This window comes from Platichthys flesus, chromosome 19, assembly GCF_949316205.1.
Source record: "Platichthys flesus chromosome 19, fPlaFle2.1, whole genome shotgun sequence".
NCBI lineage: Eukaryota > Metazoa > Chordata > Actinopteri > Pleuronectiformes > Pleuronectidae > Platichthys > Platichthys flesus.
In genome coordinates this window covers 20750968-20770673 of record NC_084963.1, presented here as the reverse complement: position 1 = coordinate 20770673, position 19706 = coordinate 20750968, and the positions used below count along the sequence as shown (strand labels likewise).

The following is a 19706-nucleotide window of genomic DNA, read 5'->3' as shown; positions in this document are numbered from 1 at the left end:
AGGACTACTGACAGCTAAATCATCCCAATAAAAAATAACCTTAACTAACCCTCTGAACTTGAACTAGTTCATTTTAAGTGTGAACTGGCTCAACGCTGCAAACAGCTACTGGACACCAGCATTGAAAGGCAGAAGTAGTAGGGCTGGATCATTACACTCCTGTGACCAATCCTGCATGAGACTGCGGTTAGGCCCGCCTTTCTCATTAGCATAAGGACACTGCAAATGCAAAGGAAATGTATCAGGGAAAAAATAAATGTTAAAATATATTTAAGACATTTCTTTTGACATTTCTTTTGGTATTAACATATTTATTTATTTATTTCTGTATTTATTTATTTATTTCCATTTTTATTTATTCATTTATTTATTTATTTCTGTATTTATTTATACATTTATTTATTTATTTATTTTTACTTATGTCATGTATGGTCCTCCATAGAAGAGAGCCTGTGACTCAAGAATTTCACTGCCAGCGACTGTTTAATGTTATTGTTGTGAATTTGATAATACAAATCTTGAATCTTGAATCTTGAGTCTTGTCTAAACCCTCCAAGCCCCGGATCAATAACAAGTATTTCACAAACTAGTCAAACTCTCCCTGAATAAATCACAATCAGATATAGTTGCACTGAGACAGCGTGCCATCAGCGGCAGCTGCCTCTGAACAACCTGGCAACAGAGACAAAAGCAGGTGCCCTTCTACAGCCTGGCAGCAGTGTGATTTTAAGTTTCAGTTCGCGGCATAGATATATATAAAGTCTTTATATATATATATATCTATGGTTCGCGGCAGCTGCCTTAACATATCCGTGGCAGTTGTTGTTGCCACCGGAAGTGCCTCTCCGAGCCGCTGCTGCCACGATTTACGCTACTGCTATGGGTAGCCCCCAATGTCGGTTCGCTGATCACACCCCCACTCCTGTTCCTAAACCCTCTGAAAGCACTCGCTGAAGGACCACTATGCAAACATCATCTTATGCTTTGGAGTGCTTTGATGATTACTGTTATTGCGTGGAAATGCGAACCTCCCTAACGTTGTAAAAAGGAGTTGGAGAGGTGAACACATAAAAAACAAACAGACGAAGACCGGTTGGATCCAACTGTTATCACCGCTGGGTAGGTGGACTGCTCAACTAGTTAGCAAGTTAGCTAGCATAGCAGCTACTGCAGATTCGATGTGTTCAAGCAACATTACGTTACAAAAGGCAGTTTTTGTCTTGGACACTATGGTAGTGTAATGCCTTTGATATTAAGTATACATGTTTTAATCGCACGGTGGATAACGTTTGCGCATCGGCCTGGCCTGCAGCACCCTGGACAGGTCTGACAGCCTCGATCACCAGCTGGTGTGTAGCTACTACTAGCATGCTAGCTGACTAGCTTCTTGGCTGTGTCGCATAGGATTGTTGTCTCCGCAATAGTTAGCTCCTGCTCATTGACTGCTAAAATGTTCTGTGTAATACGGGTATTAGTTTTTGTCGGTCATTGCTGATGTGACATTTATCTTAATTGTTGCTATGATTTTGGTGTATTGCTAGTTAACAATAACTGCTCAATGTTACTGGGGTGTACTGTGATGTAATGTGTGGGTGCCATTACCCCTTTGTTGTTGTTTGTGGGGTGAAGTGTTTGGTCAAACTGGGTTTGAAAGGGTTTCAATCATCATGTGAAAGTCAGCAATGAGCCTCATAACGATCTTGTATTGCCAACGCCAAGACCTGAGCTGTAATAACCAGGACTTTTCAGCCCCCAACCCTCAAAATATAGATGACAGAGAATTGTGACTACCATTTTACTGGAGGAAGTTTAAGCAGTCAGAGGATATTGATATGAACATCCATTAATCCTTTGAAGGGGTCCTGGCTCATAGACCCCATTTAGATCTAGTATTAACATCCATCCATCCTGAGTGATCAGATCACAAGGTCTAACAGAGGTGATCACCCAACCAACATTGAGGATGCATTTGAGATTCCATTGCTTGGATCATATTTAGTGATGAATGTATGTATGGTACACAGATCAAGTCATTCTCTCTCTCTCTCTCTCTCTCTCTCTCTCTCTCTCTCTCTCTCTCTCTCTCTCTCTCTTCATAACACAAACCAAACCTTACCATAACCTGCTTCCAAGGTTGTAAATCTGCATTGTCTTTATGATATGATATCTACCATTTGGACAACGATACAATATTTGTCTAGATCACAAAATCCACCTGGGATCGATATGAAACAATATTATATGTACATATTACAAAATCTGTTTTTACGAATATCAACTCATTATAAGCAACTTAAAAATATTTGGCAATTTTATTGAAGTCAGTTTTGACTTTGACTACAAAAATGACTAGTATAAAGAATTTTGCAGTTTTTCCATAATTAAAATTGCCAACATTTGAAAGTATGAGAAAAATCTAAAAACGAATCCCTATTGTACAAACGCTCAGGTGTTAGAATGCTCTTGCTGGTGGCCAGATGATATTAAATGACTGCAATTTTGTGTGATTAGGGGCTTCGTCCATCAGTTAAAAATAAACATTGGTAAACTAATAACTGGCATGCAATACTTGGGATATATGCAAGAAAAACGAATACAGTGTATACAGAATATGTACAGTGGCAACATATGTTCAGTGAAATGGATTGCACGTAAGCCATTGAATTTAACACAGTTTAAAAAGTGAAAGAAAAAGTTAATAGTGACTAATACTGAATACTTTTCAGTTAATACTGAAACTTTTTCCCTTTTTATTAAATACACTTAACATCTTCTGTACCACAATTTAAAGGCTGTTAGTCTTTCTAATTTTTTCTTTCGATCTGTGTTCATATTTAGTTTCAGTACTTAGACTCTACTTCTCTCACATAAAATATTGTCAATATCTCCATTGGAATACTTCACTACAGGAAGAGCTATCTATCTGTCTGTTAATTGAGAAGAGGGAACTAACATAACGGCCCTATTTCCACCAACGTACAACCAAAATACTAAAAGAGTTAACAGCTAGAGGAAAATTGCTTGTTTAGTTTCTGCATTTTGGATGAGCTTAAGTCAGCTGCTGCAGACAGAGAAAAAGTGTTGCAATAATATAACCGTGTTGATATAAATGGATGAATGACTGTTTCCTGGGTTTTTTTTAGCCGAGAGAAAGGGCTTAATTTCATAAATCTTCTGGAGTTGAAAGTATGACTGTGTGATAAATTTGATGCAGCTGTTCTAAGTGAGGTTGTTATCAAATATAACACAAAGGTTTCTACATTGAGAAGTAATGAGTCAGTAATGACCTAGCATGTTTGTGATTTCGGTGTGTGCGGAGTTGGTAGCAATCATAAGTATTTCAGTCTTTTTTGGGTTCATCTGAAGGATTTGAATATGTGTGACACAGTTTAGAAGTGAATAGATTTCATTTAAGTTATTGGGGTTACATCTGAAGTAGACTTGAGTGTCATCTGCATTAAAATAAAATTAAATAAAATGAGATGTTATCACCAAGTGGTAACAAGTAGATAATGAACAGAATCGGACCCAGCACCCAGCCCTGAGAAACCCCACAACGCAGCCTAGAGGAAGAGGACCTAGCTTCCCCAGTGCTGACACAGAGCTGTTGGGTAAGATTTTTTTTGACTGTATTGAGCAGTGTAAGTAACTGATGAATTATCCACAGGTGCAATATTACAGTTGATGGAGATTTTTTGGTTGAAGAAGTTTAAAAAGACATAGCAGGCTTGATGAGTAGCCTCTAAAGAGGGGATAGGGGGGGCATCACTGGCCTGGCTAACAATGTTAATAAGCACCTTCAGGTCCAAAGCATTTAATTCAATAAGATTAGTAGAATAGGCATGTCTTGAGTTATTTAGGTTCTCAAGGTGGACATGGAGTTTAGAGGCCTTCCACTGATACTTTGCTTTGCATCTTATCAATTAGCCAGGGCTGAGATGAATGCATAACTTTTCTGCTCTTAAATGGAGCAATTTGTTTGAGAATAGACTTGCAGGCAGAATTAAAACATCGTAGATGCTTATCAACTAATTATAAATGTAGCCAAGAGTTTAATTCACCTATACGTATGTAAATTATGTCATCGCTTACATAAATATGTCTGCTTGCGAAATGTGTGTCGACGCGTCGTAAGGAAGGCGGCTTCGCACAGTCACAGCATGGACTATCCTGAAGAGCCAACTTGAGCTAAATAAACCGCCCACGATCATCTAGCATAGCATAGTTCACCAATAGGCAGACCTTGCTCTGGACTGGACCCACACCTGACAGAGCCACACCTGATTCTGGCAGAGCGTTTTTATTATAACCTGCGCAACTTTTCTCGCATTTACGGTAGTCTCATTTTTACCAGCACAGCTTTTTTTTATCTTTACATTAGTTAATCCTGGTAGTATATAAAATACAAAACCATTTACCATTTAGTACATGGTAGAGTTCAATTCTTTCCATGAACAAGAGAACGTGGGGACAAAGAGAAGAGGTGTTAAAGCTGTATAGTTTTTAATATTTGTTGATATTGTTTATATGTATTAAGAAAAGATAAGGAGAAACTCATACTAAATTATATTTTTCTTCAAAAATTTAGGAATTTATTATAAGAAGCCTTTTTCAGAGGCTCTTTGTTTTGTTTTTAAATGCAAACCTAATATTGCTTGAAACGAGAAAAGAACATTTATTTTATTAGGGCCCGAGCACCGACAGTGCTAAGGCACTATTGCTTTTTGTTTGATTATTTAGAAAATGTATCACATTTTTGACGGCTTGAACATACTCGAAAACTCAGCAAACTTCGCAGGCAGGCCAGGGCTAATACAATTTTAGACAAAAAAGTCTCTGGCACCAATTTGATTAAAGGAGACATATTATGCCCATTTTACCACAAGTTGATATAGTTCCTTGGGGTCTCAATGAAATGTCTGCAGCATATTTGGTCAAAATACCACAAGGATCATTTAAAACAGCATCCTTTTTACCCTGTCTAAAACAGCCCTCCTCAGATTGACCTGTTTTGGGTGCAATTTCCCCATCTCCCCCTCAGCCCTCCTGCCCTCTCCACGAGATACCTTTGTAGAAATATGCCTACTGGAGACGAAGATACAATCTTGCAACCATATCATTTTGAAAGCCATGTAAGAGAGACTCACATTTCATTGTGACGAGAGAATGATACAGAAGCACATTCTCAGTTACTCAAGCATGACGTTTCTGACTTAAAGAAACCATAATATATCGCGGGAGTTGTTTTTTTCCAGAGTCCAAGCACCCGCACGTTGAAGCCTGTTGCGGTCGGTGGAGAGAGCGATCGATGACCAAGCGCACATCATCGATCGAGCATGCACTTCTCCACGTTGCATGCGTTTTGCGCTCTGCGGCAGTAGGTTTGCCAGTAGGTGGCGCCATCATTATTATTACGCACAGACATATATATCTGTTCATGTAGGCGCTCTGATGTAGCGTGAGCAATTTTGTGTCAATTGGACAATGTTAACACAACTTAATTTTCACACTGATCAGTAGGTGGCGCTATGACCCTGAACTAATATTTATATGTGGAGCTGTTCAGATCAGTATTGTGATCATAGGTCAGTAGTTTGGAGCCGGTTGGATAATGCAGAGTGGATTAACAAAGTACTTCCTGTTTCCTGGCGAATCAGTAGGTGGCGCTATGACACTGAGGAAATATTGACACATAGAGCTGTTCAGGCTTGGACTCTGACCATGTGACAGAAGTTTTGTAGTGATAGGACAATGCACAGTGGAGTTATGATAACATTGTGTCCTTTGGCGAAGGAAAATCCTTCGCCGCACATCAATGTTTACACGGTTTGAGGAAACGTCACAATTCTGACCATGATCTAATGACTTGACTGATCTGATTTGAGCTGTATATTGTAAATCAGCCAGGAGCAGTTCATCAAAGTATAAAACATGTCACTTCCTGTAGCCACCAGGGGGCGCTGTAATTTCAAGTCATAATTTCTGTGTAGATGTCATCAGGATGGCACCCTTGTCTTACATGTCTAGTTTGGACTCGATTGGACAATGTATGTCCGAGATACAGAACCTCGTGTTTTGATGGCGTTTAATCAAACTCAAGACGCCACGCCACGGTCACACGGTGTGACGAAAGGTCAATCTCTTAATCACTTTTTATCTCCATCTTGTTGTGATGGCACTGATCTTAATTTGAAGTTAATCTGATGAAAGCCCTGGGACAAGTGCATCAAGTAAAAATGTAGAATATGGAAAAAAAATGGCCACTTAATCCAAAATGGCGGCCTCCCTGTTTGGTCAAGCATACCTATCCAAGATACTTTTTTGTTTGTTATGAAACGACACATGTCCCGATAGATTTGTATAAATGTCGGCCATCGTAGTGCCGGGGTTGCCCTATAGGGGGCGCTGGTCAGTTTTTTTGCCACGCCCATTTCTTAAAACCATATGAATATCTTCAGGGGGGGGCTGTTGTTACACACATGTAGTTTGAGAGAGATAGAATCATGAACACTGAAGTTACAGCAATTTCGTGTTTCACGGCGAGTTGATGAACTTTAATGCCACGCCATTCATATGGCGTTTGACGAAAAGTCACGGTAATCATTTTAGTGGCCAAAATGGCCACTAAAAGCAAAATGGCGGACTTCCTGTTGCGTTTTTCATAATGCTCCATGAGACTTTTTTTCATGACTGGTCACGATACACCTATATCCAGATTTTGATGAAAATCCGTTATGTGGAAACCTAGGGGCTGGTTCCAGGGGGCGCTGTAGAGCCATTTTGCCACGCCCAATTCCAATTACTCCAGAATACTAAAATATCCGCAGACCTTGAATTTCCTGCAAAGTTTCATAACTTTTTGAGCATGTCTAGACCCTGAAAAAGCCCCCCAAAGGGAAATAATAATAACTAGGGCTATGTTGTAGCACTAACGGGCCCGAGCACAGGCAATTTCAAGTCTGTTGCGGTCGGGGAAGAGAGAACGTTCGATGACCAAGCGCTCGTCTCAGCGTTGCATGCATTTGCGCACTGCTGCGATATAAACGCTTCACTTCCTGTAGCCAGCAGGTGGCGCTATGATTTTAAGTCATGGTGTCTATGTTGATGTCATCAGGTCGCGCTTCTTGTCTTACATGTGTAGTTTGAACTCGATTGGACCAAATATGTCCAAGATACAGAAGCTTGTGTTTTGATGGCGTTTAGTCACATTTTGACGCCTCGCCACGGTCACACGGTGTGGCGAAAAATTGATCTTTCAATAACTTTAGATCTCCATCTTGTTGTGATGACACTCGTCTAAATTTTCAGTTGATCTGATGAAAGCTCTCCAAGAAGTACTTGAAAATAAAAAACATGGAATATGGTCCAAATAGAAAATGGCGGGGTTCCTGTTGCGTTTTTCAAATTGCTCCGAGCGCGTTTTTTGTGCATCTGGTGATGATACACAACTGTCTTCAATTTCGTGAGGATCAGTGAATTCTAAATGAGGTGTTTCTCCATAAATGAGGGGAAGCTCCGTTGGTGGCGCTGTTGAGCCATTTTGCCACGCCCATTCTTTAAAACCATCTGAATATCTTCAAGGGAGGGGGGCTGATGATACACACATGTAGTTTGAGGGAGATGGACCCATGAACACGGACGTTAAAGCGTTTTCGTGTGTCATGGCGAGCTGATGTGACGCCCCGCCACAGTCAGACAGTGTGACGAAAAGTTGTTTCTTTGATAACTTTAGATCTCCATCTTGTTGTGATGACGCTCGTCTAAATTTTCAGTTGATGTGATGAAAGCTGTACGAGAAGTATATCAAAGTAAAAGATTATGGAATATGACCAAAATGGCCACGAAATCGAAAATGGCGTGCTTCCTGTTGCGTTTTTCATATTGCTCCGAGCGCGTTTTTTGTGCATCTGGTGATGATACACAACTGTCTTCAATTTCGTGCGGATCAGTGAATGCTAAATGAGGTGTTTCTCCGTAAATGAGGGAAAGCACCGTTGGTGGCGCTGTTGAGCCATTTTGCCACACCCATTTCCAAATACCCCAGATTACGTAAATTTTCACGAGGCCCATAATCTGCCCTATAGATGTTGAATGCATTCTGTAGTGAGAACACATTCAAGCACATGTCCTACACCTCCATGAGAGGGGGGAGGGGTGAGAAGGGGGAGGGATGAGAGGGGTGAAAGGGGGTGGGGTAAGATGGGGGCGGGTTGATCTGAGGAGGTCTGTTTTAGACAGAGTAAAAAGGTGCTGTTTTAAATTATCCTTGGGGTATTTTTACCAAAATATTTTACAGACATTTCATTAAGACCCCAAGGAACCATATCAACTGTGTTGAAATGGAAATAATATGTCCCCTTTAAAGCGAATATGTCCCCTTTAAGCGGTTTCGTGTGTCATGGTGAGCTGATTTGACGCCCCGCCACAGTCAGACGGTGTGTCGAAAGGTTGTTTCTTTGATAACTTTAGATCTCCATCTTGTTGTGATGCCACCCGTCTAAATTTTAAATTGATGTGATGAAAGCTCTCCGACAAATAAATCAAAGCGCACGATGTACAAAAACAAGACATTTCCTGATGCCACCAGGGGGCGCTTTCCTTTTAAGTCATGATTTCTAGGTAGATGTCTTCCGGTCGCGACTCTTGTCTTATATGTGTAGTTTGGAGTCGATTGGACAAAATATGTCTAAGTTACAGAAGCTTGCTTATATTGGCGTTTAGTCGAACTTTGAGACCTCACCACGGTCACACGGTGTGATGAAAAGTTTAAATATTGATAACTTTAGATCTTCATCTTGTTTTGTAGAGTCTCATCTAATTTTTAAGTTGATCTGATGAAAGCTCTCCGAGTAGTACATAAAAACATAACACGTCTTAAAAACAAGACATTTCCTGTTGCCCCCAGGGGGCGCTGTGATTGTAAGTCACAATTTCTGCACCGATGTCTTCTGGTCGCGATTCTTGTCGTATGTGTCTAGTTTGGACTCAATTGGACAAAATATGTCTGAAATATGGAAGCTTGTGTTTTGATGGCGTTTCATCAAATTTTAACGCCACACCACGGTCAGACGGTTTTGCTAAAACGTAATCCTTCAATAACTTTAGATCTCCAATTTGTTGTGATGACGATCGTCTAAATTTGAAGTTGATCTGATGAAAGCTGTACGACAAGTACATCAAAGAAAAAATATGGAATATGACCGAAATGGCCACTAAAGTCAAACTGGCAGGCTTCCTGCTGCGTTATTCATAATGCACTGATGGACTTTTTTGTGCATCTTGTCATGAGACACAATAGTCTATGTTTTTTTTGAGGATCGGTGAATGCTAAATGAGGGGCTTTTCCGTAGGTGGCGCTCTTGAGCCATTTTGCCACGCCCTTTTCAAAATACTTCAGAAAACGTAAACTTGCGCACATTTGTAATTTACTGTACACTTTAGAAACTTTTTGAGCACGTTAAAGCCCTCAAAAAGCCAATTCACTGAGCGAAGAAAAATAATAATAATAACTAGGGCTACGTTGTAGCACTTGCGGGCCCGAGCACCCGCACGTTGAAGCCTGTTGCGGTCGGTGGAGAGAGCGATCGATGACCAAGCGCACATCATCGATCGAGCATGCACTTCTCCACGTTGCATGCGTTTTGCACTCTGCGGCAGTAGGTTTGCCAGTAGGTGGCGCCATCACTATTATTACGCACAGACATATAGATCTGTTCAAGTAGGCGCTCTGATGTAGCGTGAGAAATTTTGTGTCAATTGGACAATGTTTCCGCAACTTAATTTTCACACTGATCAATAGGTGGCGCTATGATCCTGAACTAATATTCATATATGGAGCTGTTCTATTCAGGATTGTGATCATAGGTCAGTAGTTTGGAGCCGGTTGGATAATGCAGAGTGGATTAACAAAGTACTTCCTGTTTCCTGGCGAATCAGTAGGTGGCGCTATGACACTGAGGAAATATTGACACATAGAGCTGTTCAGGCTTGGACTCTGACCATGTGACAGAAGTTTTGTAGTGATAGGACAATGCACAGTGGAGTTATGATAACATCGTGTCCTTTGGCGAAGGAAAATCCTTCGCCGCACATCAATGTTTACACGGTTTGAGGAAACGTCACAATTCTGACCATGATCTAATGACTTGACTGATCTGATTTGAGCTGTATATTGTAAATCAGCCAGGAGCAGTTCATCAAAGTATAAAACATGTCACTTCCTGTAGCCACCAGGGGGCGCTGTAATTTCAAGTCATAATTTCTGTGTAGATGTCATCAGGATGGCACCCTTGTCTTACATGTCTAGTTTGGACTCGATTGGACAATGTATGTCCGAGATACAGAACCTCGTGTTTTGATGGCGTTTAATCAAACTCAAGACGCCACGCCACGGTCACACGGTGTGACGAAAGGTCAATCTCTTAATCACTTTTTATCTCCATCTTGTTGTGATGGCACTGATCTTAATTTGAAGTTAATCTGATGAAAGCCCTGGGACAAGTGCATCAAGTAAAAATGTGGAATATGGGAAAAAAATGGCCACTTAATCCAAAATGGCGGCCTCCCTGTTTGGTCAAGCATACCTATCCAAGATATTTTTTTGTTTGTTATGAAACGACACATGTCCCGATAGATTTGTATAAATGTCGGCCATCGTAGTGCCGGGGTTGCCCTATAGGGGGCGCTGGTCAGTTTTTTTGCCACGCCCATTTCTTAAAACCATATGAATATCTTCAGGGGGGGGCTGTTGTTACACACATGTAGTTTGAGAGAGATAGAATCATGAACACTGAAGTTACAGCAATTTCGTGTTTCACGGCGAGTTGATGAACTTTAATGCCACGCCATTCATATGGCGTTTGACGAAAAGTCATGGTAATCTTATGTCTTCATTGTCAATGTCTTGGGACCCATTTGATACAGTTTGACATGGTTGAGGTCAGTGGATGAGGAGAAATTCATCCAAGTGTAAGACAAGCAAAAAACAAGACATTTCCTGTTGCCACCAGGGGGTGCTGCGGTTTTAAGTCATCATTTATGCATAGATGTCATCAGGCGGGGACTATTGTCTTACATGTCTAGTTTGGACTTGATTGGAACAAGTATGTCCGAGATACAGATGCCCGTGTTTTGATGGCGTGTAACCAATTTTTAACGCCATGCCACGGTCACACGGTGTGATAAAAAAAAAATCCCTCAATCATTTTTTATCTCCATCTTGTTGTGATGACACTCATCTGAATTTGAAGTTGATCTGATGAAAGCCCTGGGACAAGTACGTAAAAGTAAAAATGTGGGATATTGCCAAAATGGCCACTAAAAGCAAAATGGCGGACTTCCTGTTGCGTTTTTCATAATGCTCCATGAGACTTTTTTTCATGACTGGTCACGATACACCTATATCCAGATTTTGATGAAAATCCGTTATGTGGAAACCTAGGGGCTGGTTCCAGGGGGCTCTGTAGAGCCATTTTGCCACGCCCAATTCCAATTACTCCAGAATACTAAAATATCCGCAGACCTTGAATTTCCTGCAAAGTTTCATAACTTTTTGAGCATGTCTAGACCCTGAAAAAGCCCCCCAAAGGGAAATAATAATAATAATAATAATAATAATAATAATAAAAATCCTTACAGATTCAATAGGGCCTCTCACCATTCGGTGCTCGGGCCCTAATAATCTTTTCAATTTCAATAGGTCCTCTCACCGATTTCGGTGCTCAGGCCCTAATAATAATAAAAATCCTTACAGATTCAATAGGGCCTCTCACCATTCGGTGCTCGGGCCCTAATAATAAAAATCCTTACAGATTCAATAGGGCCTCTCACCATTCGGTGCTCGGGCCCTAATAATAATAATAAAAATCCTTACAGATTCAATAGGGCCTCTCACCATTCGGTGCTCGGGCCCTAATAATAAAAATCCTTACAGATTCAATAGGGCCTCTCACCATTCGGTGCTCGGGCCCTAATAAAAATCCTTACAGATTCAATAGGGCCTCTCACCATTCGGTGCTCGGGCCCTAATAATAATAATAATAATAATAATAATAAAAATCCTTACAGATTCAATAGGGCCTCTCACCATTCGGTGCTCGGGCCCTAATAATAAAAATCCTTACAGATTCAATAGGGCCTCTCACCATTCGGTGCTCGGGCCCTAATAATAATAATAATAATAATAAAAATCCTTACAGATTCAATAGGGCCTCTCACCATTCGGTGCTCGGGCCCTAATAATAAAAATCCTTACAGATTCAATAGGGCCTCTCACCATTCGGTGCTCGGGCCCTAATAATAATAATAATAATAATAAAAATCCTTACAGATTCAATAGGGCCTCTCACCATTCGGTGCTCGGGCCCTAATAATAAAAATCCCTACAGATTCAATAGGGCCTCTCACCATTCGGTGCTCGGGCCCTAATAATAAAAATCCTTACAGATTCAATAGGGCCTCTCACCATTCGGTGCTCGGGCCCTAATTACCGTTACTTACTATTTAAAGGGCCTATATTTTACACCTTAATTTGAGGTATTTATACCCCTACGATGATATATCAGTGGTTTAAAGTCAAAACTGATGAAAAGTGTATTTCCATGTCCTCTCTTCTGCCTCTCTCTGAAGCTGCTTGCCTTTTGAGCCCCTCCTCTGATTGGCTGACTGCACTTTGAGTGACACGCAACAAGGCCTATCACTGGTCTCATTCTGGTGCATTGACGATCTCTCTGGTGAACAAAAATGAAAGTCACGTTATGTTTGGATACATTAGACCAGCCGCATATTCACAGTCGGTTACAACAGGATGTTTCTGAACAGTAAGTTACACCATCCTCATGTTTGTTGAAATTTTAGCAGGACAGTTGGCCAATGTAGGAGCATCATCCTGAGTTAGAGTACAGAGTTTCAATACTAATGTTCTCAGCAGAAATGTGCATGGACACATTCTCTTCCTTGCATCCCTCCACGCTGCACTGTTTGTTCAGTCTTGTTCGTTGTGGTGAGCCTGTGGTAGCTAACAAACTGCTAGCTCAGCAACATGTCTGCTTGGTGGAGTGATATTGATAGCACCCCCTACAGCCAAAAAGAGTTAAGCATTGTTCTATAACTTCAATTTGATTTACATACATTTTCAGCTTGTGGTCTACACTTGAGGCCGTGGACCGTAATGCATGATTAGGGGGTGTGGTCCAGTGCTGCATGACTGACACAGGAAGTGATGTGTTTATCCTTCATGCGATGCAAAAAATGCATACGACACAGAGGTTTCGCCCATTCCCTGTTCGCCCTCCCCCGCAGCAGGTTTCGAGATCGTAAGTACTCGAAACCCGCACAGTGCTGCTCAAATCCCTAGTTATTATTTTTTTATTAGAGTACCCTCTAGTTCAGTGTGAAAATTAACCATTTGGGACATTAAAAGGCAGATAAGCAGTTCAGACCGAGATATTTTTTTTTGTGTAAATAAAATCCCTCTCCCAGGACGGACAGAAGTGCAATAGATGCTACAGTTAATGGATAACATCAGAAAGATAAGGGTATTTGCTGCATTGATAAGAATAAACAGTTTTTAGAATAATGGAAGGTATTTGAATTGATGTATTTTTGTCAGTAATGTATCTGAGTATACATTATCAATCAGTTTTGTTGTAATCATAGTCCAAGATCCGCAGCCACCACAATCAGGATCCACCATCATGATCGGATGCCACTGTAGTCCACAATCTTTTGACATGTCTGATTTTTGAGATGTTACGCAAGTGAAAGAAGACAGTCCTTGAAATTTGTTTTAAAGGACCCATCGTATGCCCATTTTACCACAGTTGATATGGTTCCTTGGGGTCTTATCAACCCCAAGGATTTCTTATAATGAAATGTCTGTAACCTATTTTGGTCAAAATACCACAAGGATCATTGAAAACAGCACCCTTTTTACCCTGTCTAAAACAGCCCTCCTCAGATTGACTCAGTGGAGAGTAAGTAAGAAATAGTGGGCGTCTCGAGCGCAGGTTGAGCGGCCAAATTCAGACCGCTGGCAAAGCATTTCACATGCAATAACACCGCCGGATTTTCCGGTGTTTCTTCCTTGTTGTTTTGAATTGAGACGTTTGCTGTTTTTACTTATGCTGCCACCTATTGGCATTATTATGCACCGCACCAAAGACTGCCGTCAAAGCATCGATGTGGTCATCGGCATGACGACGTCACGATATATCGCCATATCGATTTTTTGAGCACAGCCCTAGTCCAGGGTCGTTTTTTTGAGAAGGGGTTTGATTACAGCTAGTTTAAAGGACTGTGGTACATATTCTGATGATAATGATAGATTGATTGTATTCAGTAAATAACTTTTAAGGACGGGTAGAATTTATTAGAAGTAACGTTGTATGAATGCAATCTAATTTACAAGTTGTGGGTTTAAGAAGATTAGATCTCTATTAGCCTGGCTACAGTGCTGAAGAGAGTGCTGTTGTTTTTATTTTCTTCTATTAATGTGGCGTAGACAGCTCTTGCTTTGTGGAGGGCCTTCTTATATGATTTAACACTATCTTTCCAGGCTAAGTGATTTTCAGCAGAGTTATTGGAGTGCCACTTCCTTTTTAGTTTTCTAGACACTTGTTTAAATACACGTGTGTTGGAATTATATCAGGGAGCTAATTCACTATGTTTTACACGTTTATTTTTGAGAGGTGCCATTGAGTCTAATGTTAATCGTAATGACTAACTGTATATAAACGTGATGATAATTATAAATATTTTTATTCATTAGGGTATTATATTGGTATATTTTGAATGTTATGTGTCTTTTTCCTTCTATAGTATCCGTATGTAAAACAAGTGAATCTGTGCTATTTCCTCTGACACCTTTTGATGCAGAAATCTACAAAGATGCCTGAGGTTCGGGATCTTTCTGATGCTTTGCCAGAGATGCCAATGGATCCAATTACAGGGGTTGGCGTAGTGGCCTCCAGGAACAGGGCACCCAGTGGATATGATGTGGTAAGTCAAGGAATGCAACTCAGCACAGTTGGACAATTAATACCAAATAACAATGGCAAATAATTAATACATTTTACCTATTAATCCTTGATTCTATGATAATGCCCACTTACACATTTTGATGCACTAAAAAGCTTTAGGACATGGAATGATCTCCGGAGATCCTCTAGACTTTCTCTGCAGGGTCTGTATGTGTGAATGCAAATGTAGAAGTGAGAGCCTCTGGAGTTTCTGCAGACTTTTTCTGTGTAATGTATTTGACAGTTTGTGTGTGAAGACAGTTTGTGTGTGAAGACAAACAGAGACAAGCAGACACTCACTAGGGTTGTGAATGTAGAGGGGCGGCTGTGGCTGAGGGGTAGAGTGGTCGTCCTCCAACCTGAAGGTCGGCAGTAACCCTAACCCTAACCCTAACCCTGACCCATCTGCATGCCGAAGTGTCCTTGGGCAAGATGCTAAACCCCGAATGGACCCCCATAGAATAACAAAGTGCTGCGAATAAATGCACTGTATTAATGTGTTTGTGAATGGGTGAATGTAAAACTGTACTGTAAAGCGCTTTGAGTGGTCATCAAGACTAGAAAAGCGCTATATAAATAAAAAACCATTTACCATTTACCATTTTCTCCCTGCGGTAATCAAGCGATGTGAGGGAAATTCATCTTGAGATTTGAAATAATTAAATTCTCAGACTGGCGTTGCCATTGAGTCTTTATAATAGTAAGCTCTGCAGAGTTACACAACAAGCACGGTTGATCAGAATGGAACAACTGGCCGCAGGTTCACAAAAGCCAGAACTTATACAAAGAGGCGTTTCACAAGACAATATGAAAAAAAGAAGACATGCCAGAACTAATACAAAGAGGTGCTTCATAAAACGTAATAAGAAAAAAAGATTTGAAATCATCCTCTGTGTCTATCTGGTGTGTCCGTCCACTGTAGCAAACTCCCTGTTTGCCAAGGTCACAGTAGAGAGATACCTAGTCAGGGGATTTCCACAACCTCAGACACTGGTCATTATAATTTTCCATTACAGCGACATACTGCCTGGGTGTAATGCATTGCTCCCTGGGTATCTGCTCCTTGTTACTCTTGGGTTGATACCAAGGGGCAACATCCTGGGCTGAGCGATGAGGCCGATAAGGAAGTGTAAAAAGCTGCAATTCACTGGGTGGCCACAGAGGGCCGGCTCCAAGAAACAGAAAGTCCCATATTACTCCCATGTTAAAAAACACTTAAGGCATGTTAGCATATGATTATGATGATAGATAAAGCAATATGTTTTGTTATTGTATAGTTTCAAGGTTACTTACCTCTAGTTCATGGTAAAGATCGCAACCATCCGGGCGGGCAGCTTTAGCCATTAGTACCGGCGACTAGCATGTCGAAGGTAGCCGGTTAGCCGGTTAGCCATAGCCTAAGCTAACCAGGCATCTAGAGCTCTGCTGCAGTCGCACAGCTGTCAGTCTTCACTCGCGCTCCTCCTGCTGTCCCATTGATTGGTTAGCTAGGAACTAGGAGGAGTCAGCTCCGGCAAGATGGCAATGGAGGAACGCCTCCTACTAGCCTCATTCTCACTCTGCAGAAACCAACGGTTGATGTCACAGACCCTCCGTCCATTTATGTATACAGTCTATGGTTGATACACACCATCATCCGTCTGATGGCTCAGTATGACCTGCGGTGATGACTTTAATGAGCGTGGTGCAGCGGTAGACCACTGTTTCACATGACCACTGTATTGCAGTAATGCGGTCACCGTCACAGCCCTAACACTCACACACACATACACACACTCCAGAGGAGAAGTTCTTCCCGCAGATTAGAGGTAGATGATGTGGAACAAAATAATATCGCAATATTTGTCATATCAGTCGGAATCGATATATATATCGCGATATAAATCAAATAACCACAAATACATTTTTTGCACCTTTGTGTTTATGTACAATTTTCTTCCTATATACAATTTTTTTTTCATATGAACAAAAAATATTTGACTTGCTTGTACATTCATCCTGTGCCACTACACTTTACTTATAACATTTCATACACACACTGCAGTGAGAAGGTGCATATACTCTTTATTTAATTAAACATTTTTATTCTATTGCATTTTTAAATGTCTTTTTTCTCTTTTCTACCTCGATCTGATGTGCTTGCTGCTGAAACAATTGAAAATCCCCAGTGTGTGGATTAATAAAGTTTTACTTTATCTTATCTTAAATCATTGCCACTGCACTGACTCTGCCTCTCTGATGTTTTCGTATCATCACACTTAGAACTAATCTTTATAAAAAACCTGATGAATTCATATTTATGCTCCTGGATAACAACTTGTGAACAGTGATTGTGTTTATTGTCGAAGTGTAAAGTGAGCGCGGTTCACAGTTGGAGTAAGGAGGAAACAGACTGAAAGAGACTGACACAGGATGACCGGTGTCTTTCTTGAAGCAGCGGGGTTCTAATTACTCAGCAGTGGATAACAACTGAAACACTGAACGTTGCAGAAAACATTAGAATGTTCAGTCACTGCATCGATGCAGAGTCGTCCACCTCTGTGCAAGAGCCTGTTATGGGAGTTTTCTGGAAGATGGTGAAAGGAGAACTCAGGCAGCAGCTGATGTCTTATGCAGAAGATTTTAATGTAGACTTGATGCATCAAGGTTAGAAATTGCTGTCACTCTCTATCTTACATGTAGGTGTTCACATCCTATTGGATAGTTAAGCCTTAAGTATGCATTACTAAATCATATTGTGTCTTTACGTCTTGCCACTGGTGTAATACACAAAAGAGTTGAAGTTGGTGAGAGTCAAAGTTGTTGCCTCTGTCTGGAGCATCTGAGATGGATATGAAAGTCCCTCAACGTAGACAATTTACAGTTGGTTGGCCCTTTATGTATAACCTGACCTTGGGTAACCTGACCTTGGGTTTCAACTCCTTACCTAAGGAGTTGAAACACCATTATTGGTGTTTATACTAAGCGTAATTAAAAACTACCTATAAGTATCAGTGAAATTTTTCAAGATTTTAGCCTATTGAAGATGTGTGTTATTTAGTTGATGAAAAAAAACTCAGAGATACTATATAATCAATCAATCAAATTTTATTTGTATAGCCCATATTCACAAATTACAATAAGTCTCATAGGGCTTTAACAGGGTGTGACATCCTCTGTCCTTCACCCTCAGTAAGATGAAGGAAAAACTACTAAAATCCCTTTTAACAGGGTAAAAAAACGTAGAAACCTCCGAGAGAGACACATGTGAGGTATCCCTCTCTCAGGACGGACAGAAGTGCAATAGATGTCAGGTGTAGGAAAACATCATCCAGATTAAAGTTTTTAGCAGCATTGATGAGGGTCAATATCCCGAAGGACAACCCCAACATGACATGCCAAGCAGTCCCACTGCAATCGCAGTCCAAGGTCAGCAACCAGCAGGACCACAATCCACCATCCAGACCAGACGCCACTCCAGTCCTCAGTCACCGTCCACTGCCGCCCACCAGGACCCACAACGAGCCGCGGTCCTGGTCCACCGCCCGTACCCAATGCCAACGCGACACAGGGTCCGCCACCAGCACCACGATCAGCCCACATGACACAGAATCCGCCACACTGGATCCACCACCGCGACCCCTAATGCGCGATCCAAAAACCGCAATCCATGGTGCGGCCACAGAGGCCCGGGATCTGCGGGTGATAAAGCAAAGGGATTCCGGGGAAGGGGGATAGGGTGGAGAAGAGGAAGGAGAAGCTGGAAAAAGAAGCTCTGTGTGTCATGCGTCATAAAATAGAACAAGTTACCTGCTGCCGCACTAATTAGCTCTAACTACAGTGCCTTGCATAAGTATTCACCCCCTTTGGACTTTTCTACATTTTGTCATGGTATAACCACAGATTAAAATTTATTTCATCGTGAGTTTATGTAATGGACCAACACAAAATAGTGCATTATTTGGAAGTGGGGGGAAATATTACATGGATTTCACAATTATTTACAAATAAAAATCTGAAAAGTGTTGAGTGCATATGTATTCACCCCCTTTACTGTGAAACCCCTAACAAAGATCTGGTGCGACCAATTGCATTCACAAGTCACATTTGCAAGTCACATAATTAGTAAATAGGGTCCACCTGTCTGCAATTTAATCTCAGTATAAATACACCTGTTCTGTGACGGACTCAGAGTTTGTTGGAGATCATTACTGAACAAACAGCATCATGAAGACCAAGGAGCTCACCAAACAGGTCAGGGATAAAGTTGTGGAGAAATATGAAGCAGGGTTAGGTTATAAAAAAATATCCAGAGCTTTGAACATCTCTCTGAGCACCATAAAATCCATCATAAGAAAATGGAAAGAATATGGCACAACCGCAAAACTACCAAGAGGAGTCCGTCCACCCAAACTGAAGAGTCGGACAAGGAGAAAATTAATCAGAGAAGCAACCAGGAGGCCCATGGTTACTCTGGAGGAGTTGCAGAGATCCACAGCTGAGGTGGGAGAATCTGTCCACAGGACAATTATTAGTCGTCTACTCCACAAATCTGGCCTTTATGGAAGAGTGGCAAGAAGAAAGCCATTGTTGAAAGGGATCCATAAAAAATCCCGTTTGGAGTTTGCCAGAAGCCATGTGGGAGACACAGCAAACATGTGGAAGAAGGTGCTCTGGTCAGATGAGACCAAAATTGAACTTTTTGGCCTC

At 41.1% G+C, this 19706-nt stretch overlaps 1 protein-coding gene across 3 annotated transcripts in view; it reads left to right on the top strand.

The window, feature by feature from the left end:
• The first annotated feature begins 875 nt into the window (after positions 1-875).
• mvb12ba (multivesicular body subunit 12Ba) overlaps positions 876-19706 on the top strand; it is a 31745-nt gene continuing 12914 nt past the window's right edge. For 2 of the 3 annotated variants that reach the window (XM_062412653.1, XM_062412651.1), the window contains exons 1-2: positions 876-1119; positions 14875-14997. In XM_062412653.1, coding sequence (XP_062268637.1) covers positions 14887-14997 — 111 coding nt within the window. In that variant the 5' untranslated portion in view covers positions 876-1119; positions 14875-14886. Of the gene's footprint in view, positions 1120-3520; positions 3612-14874; positions 14998-19706 lie in introns of all 3 variants that reach the window. The other variant, XM_062412652.1, reaches the window with a different exon arrangement.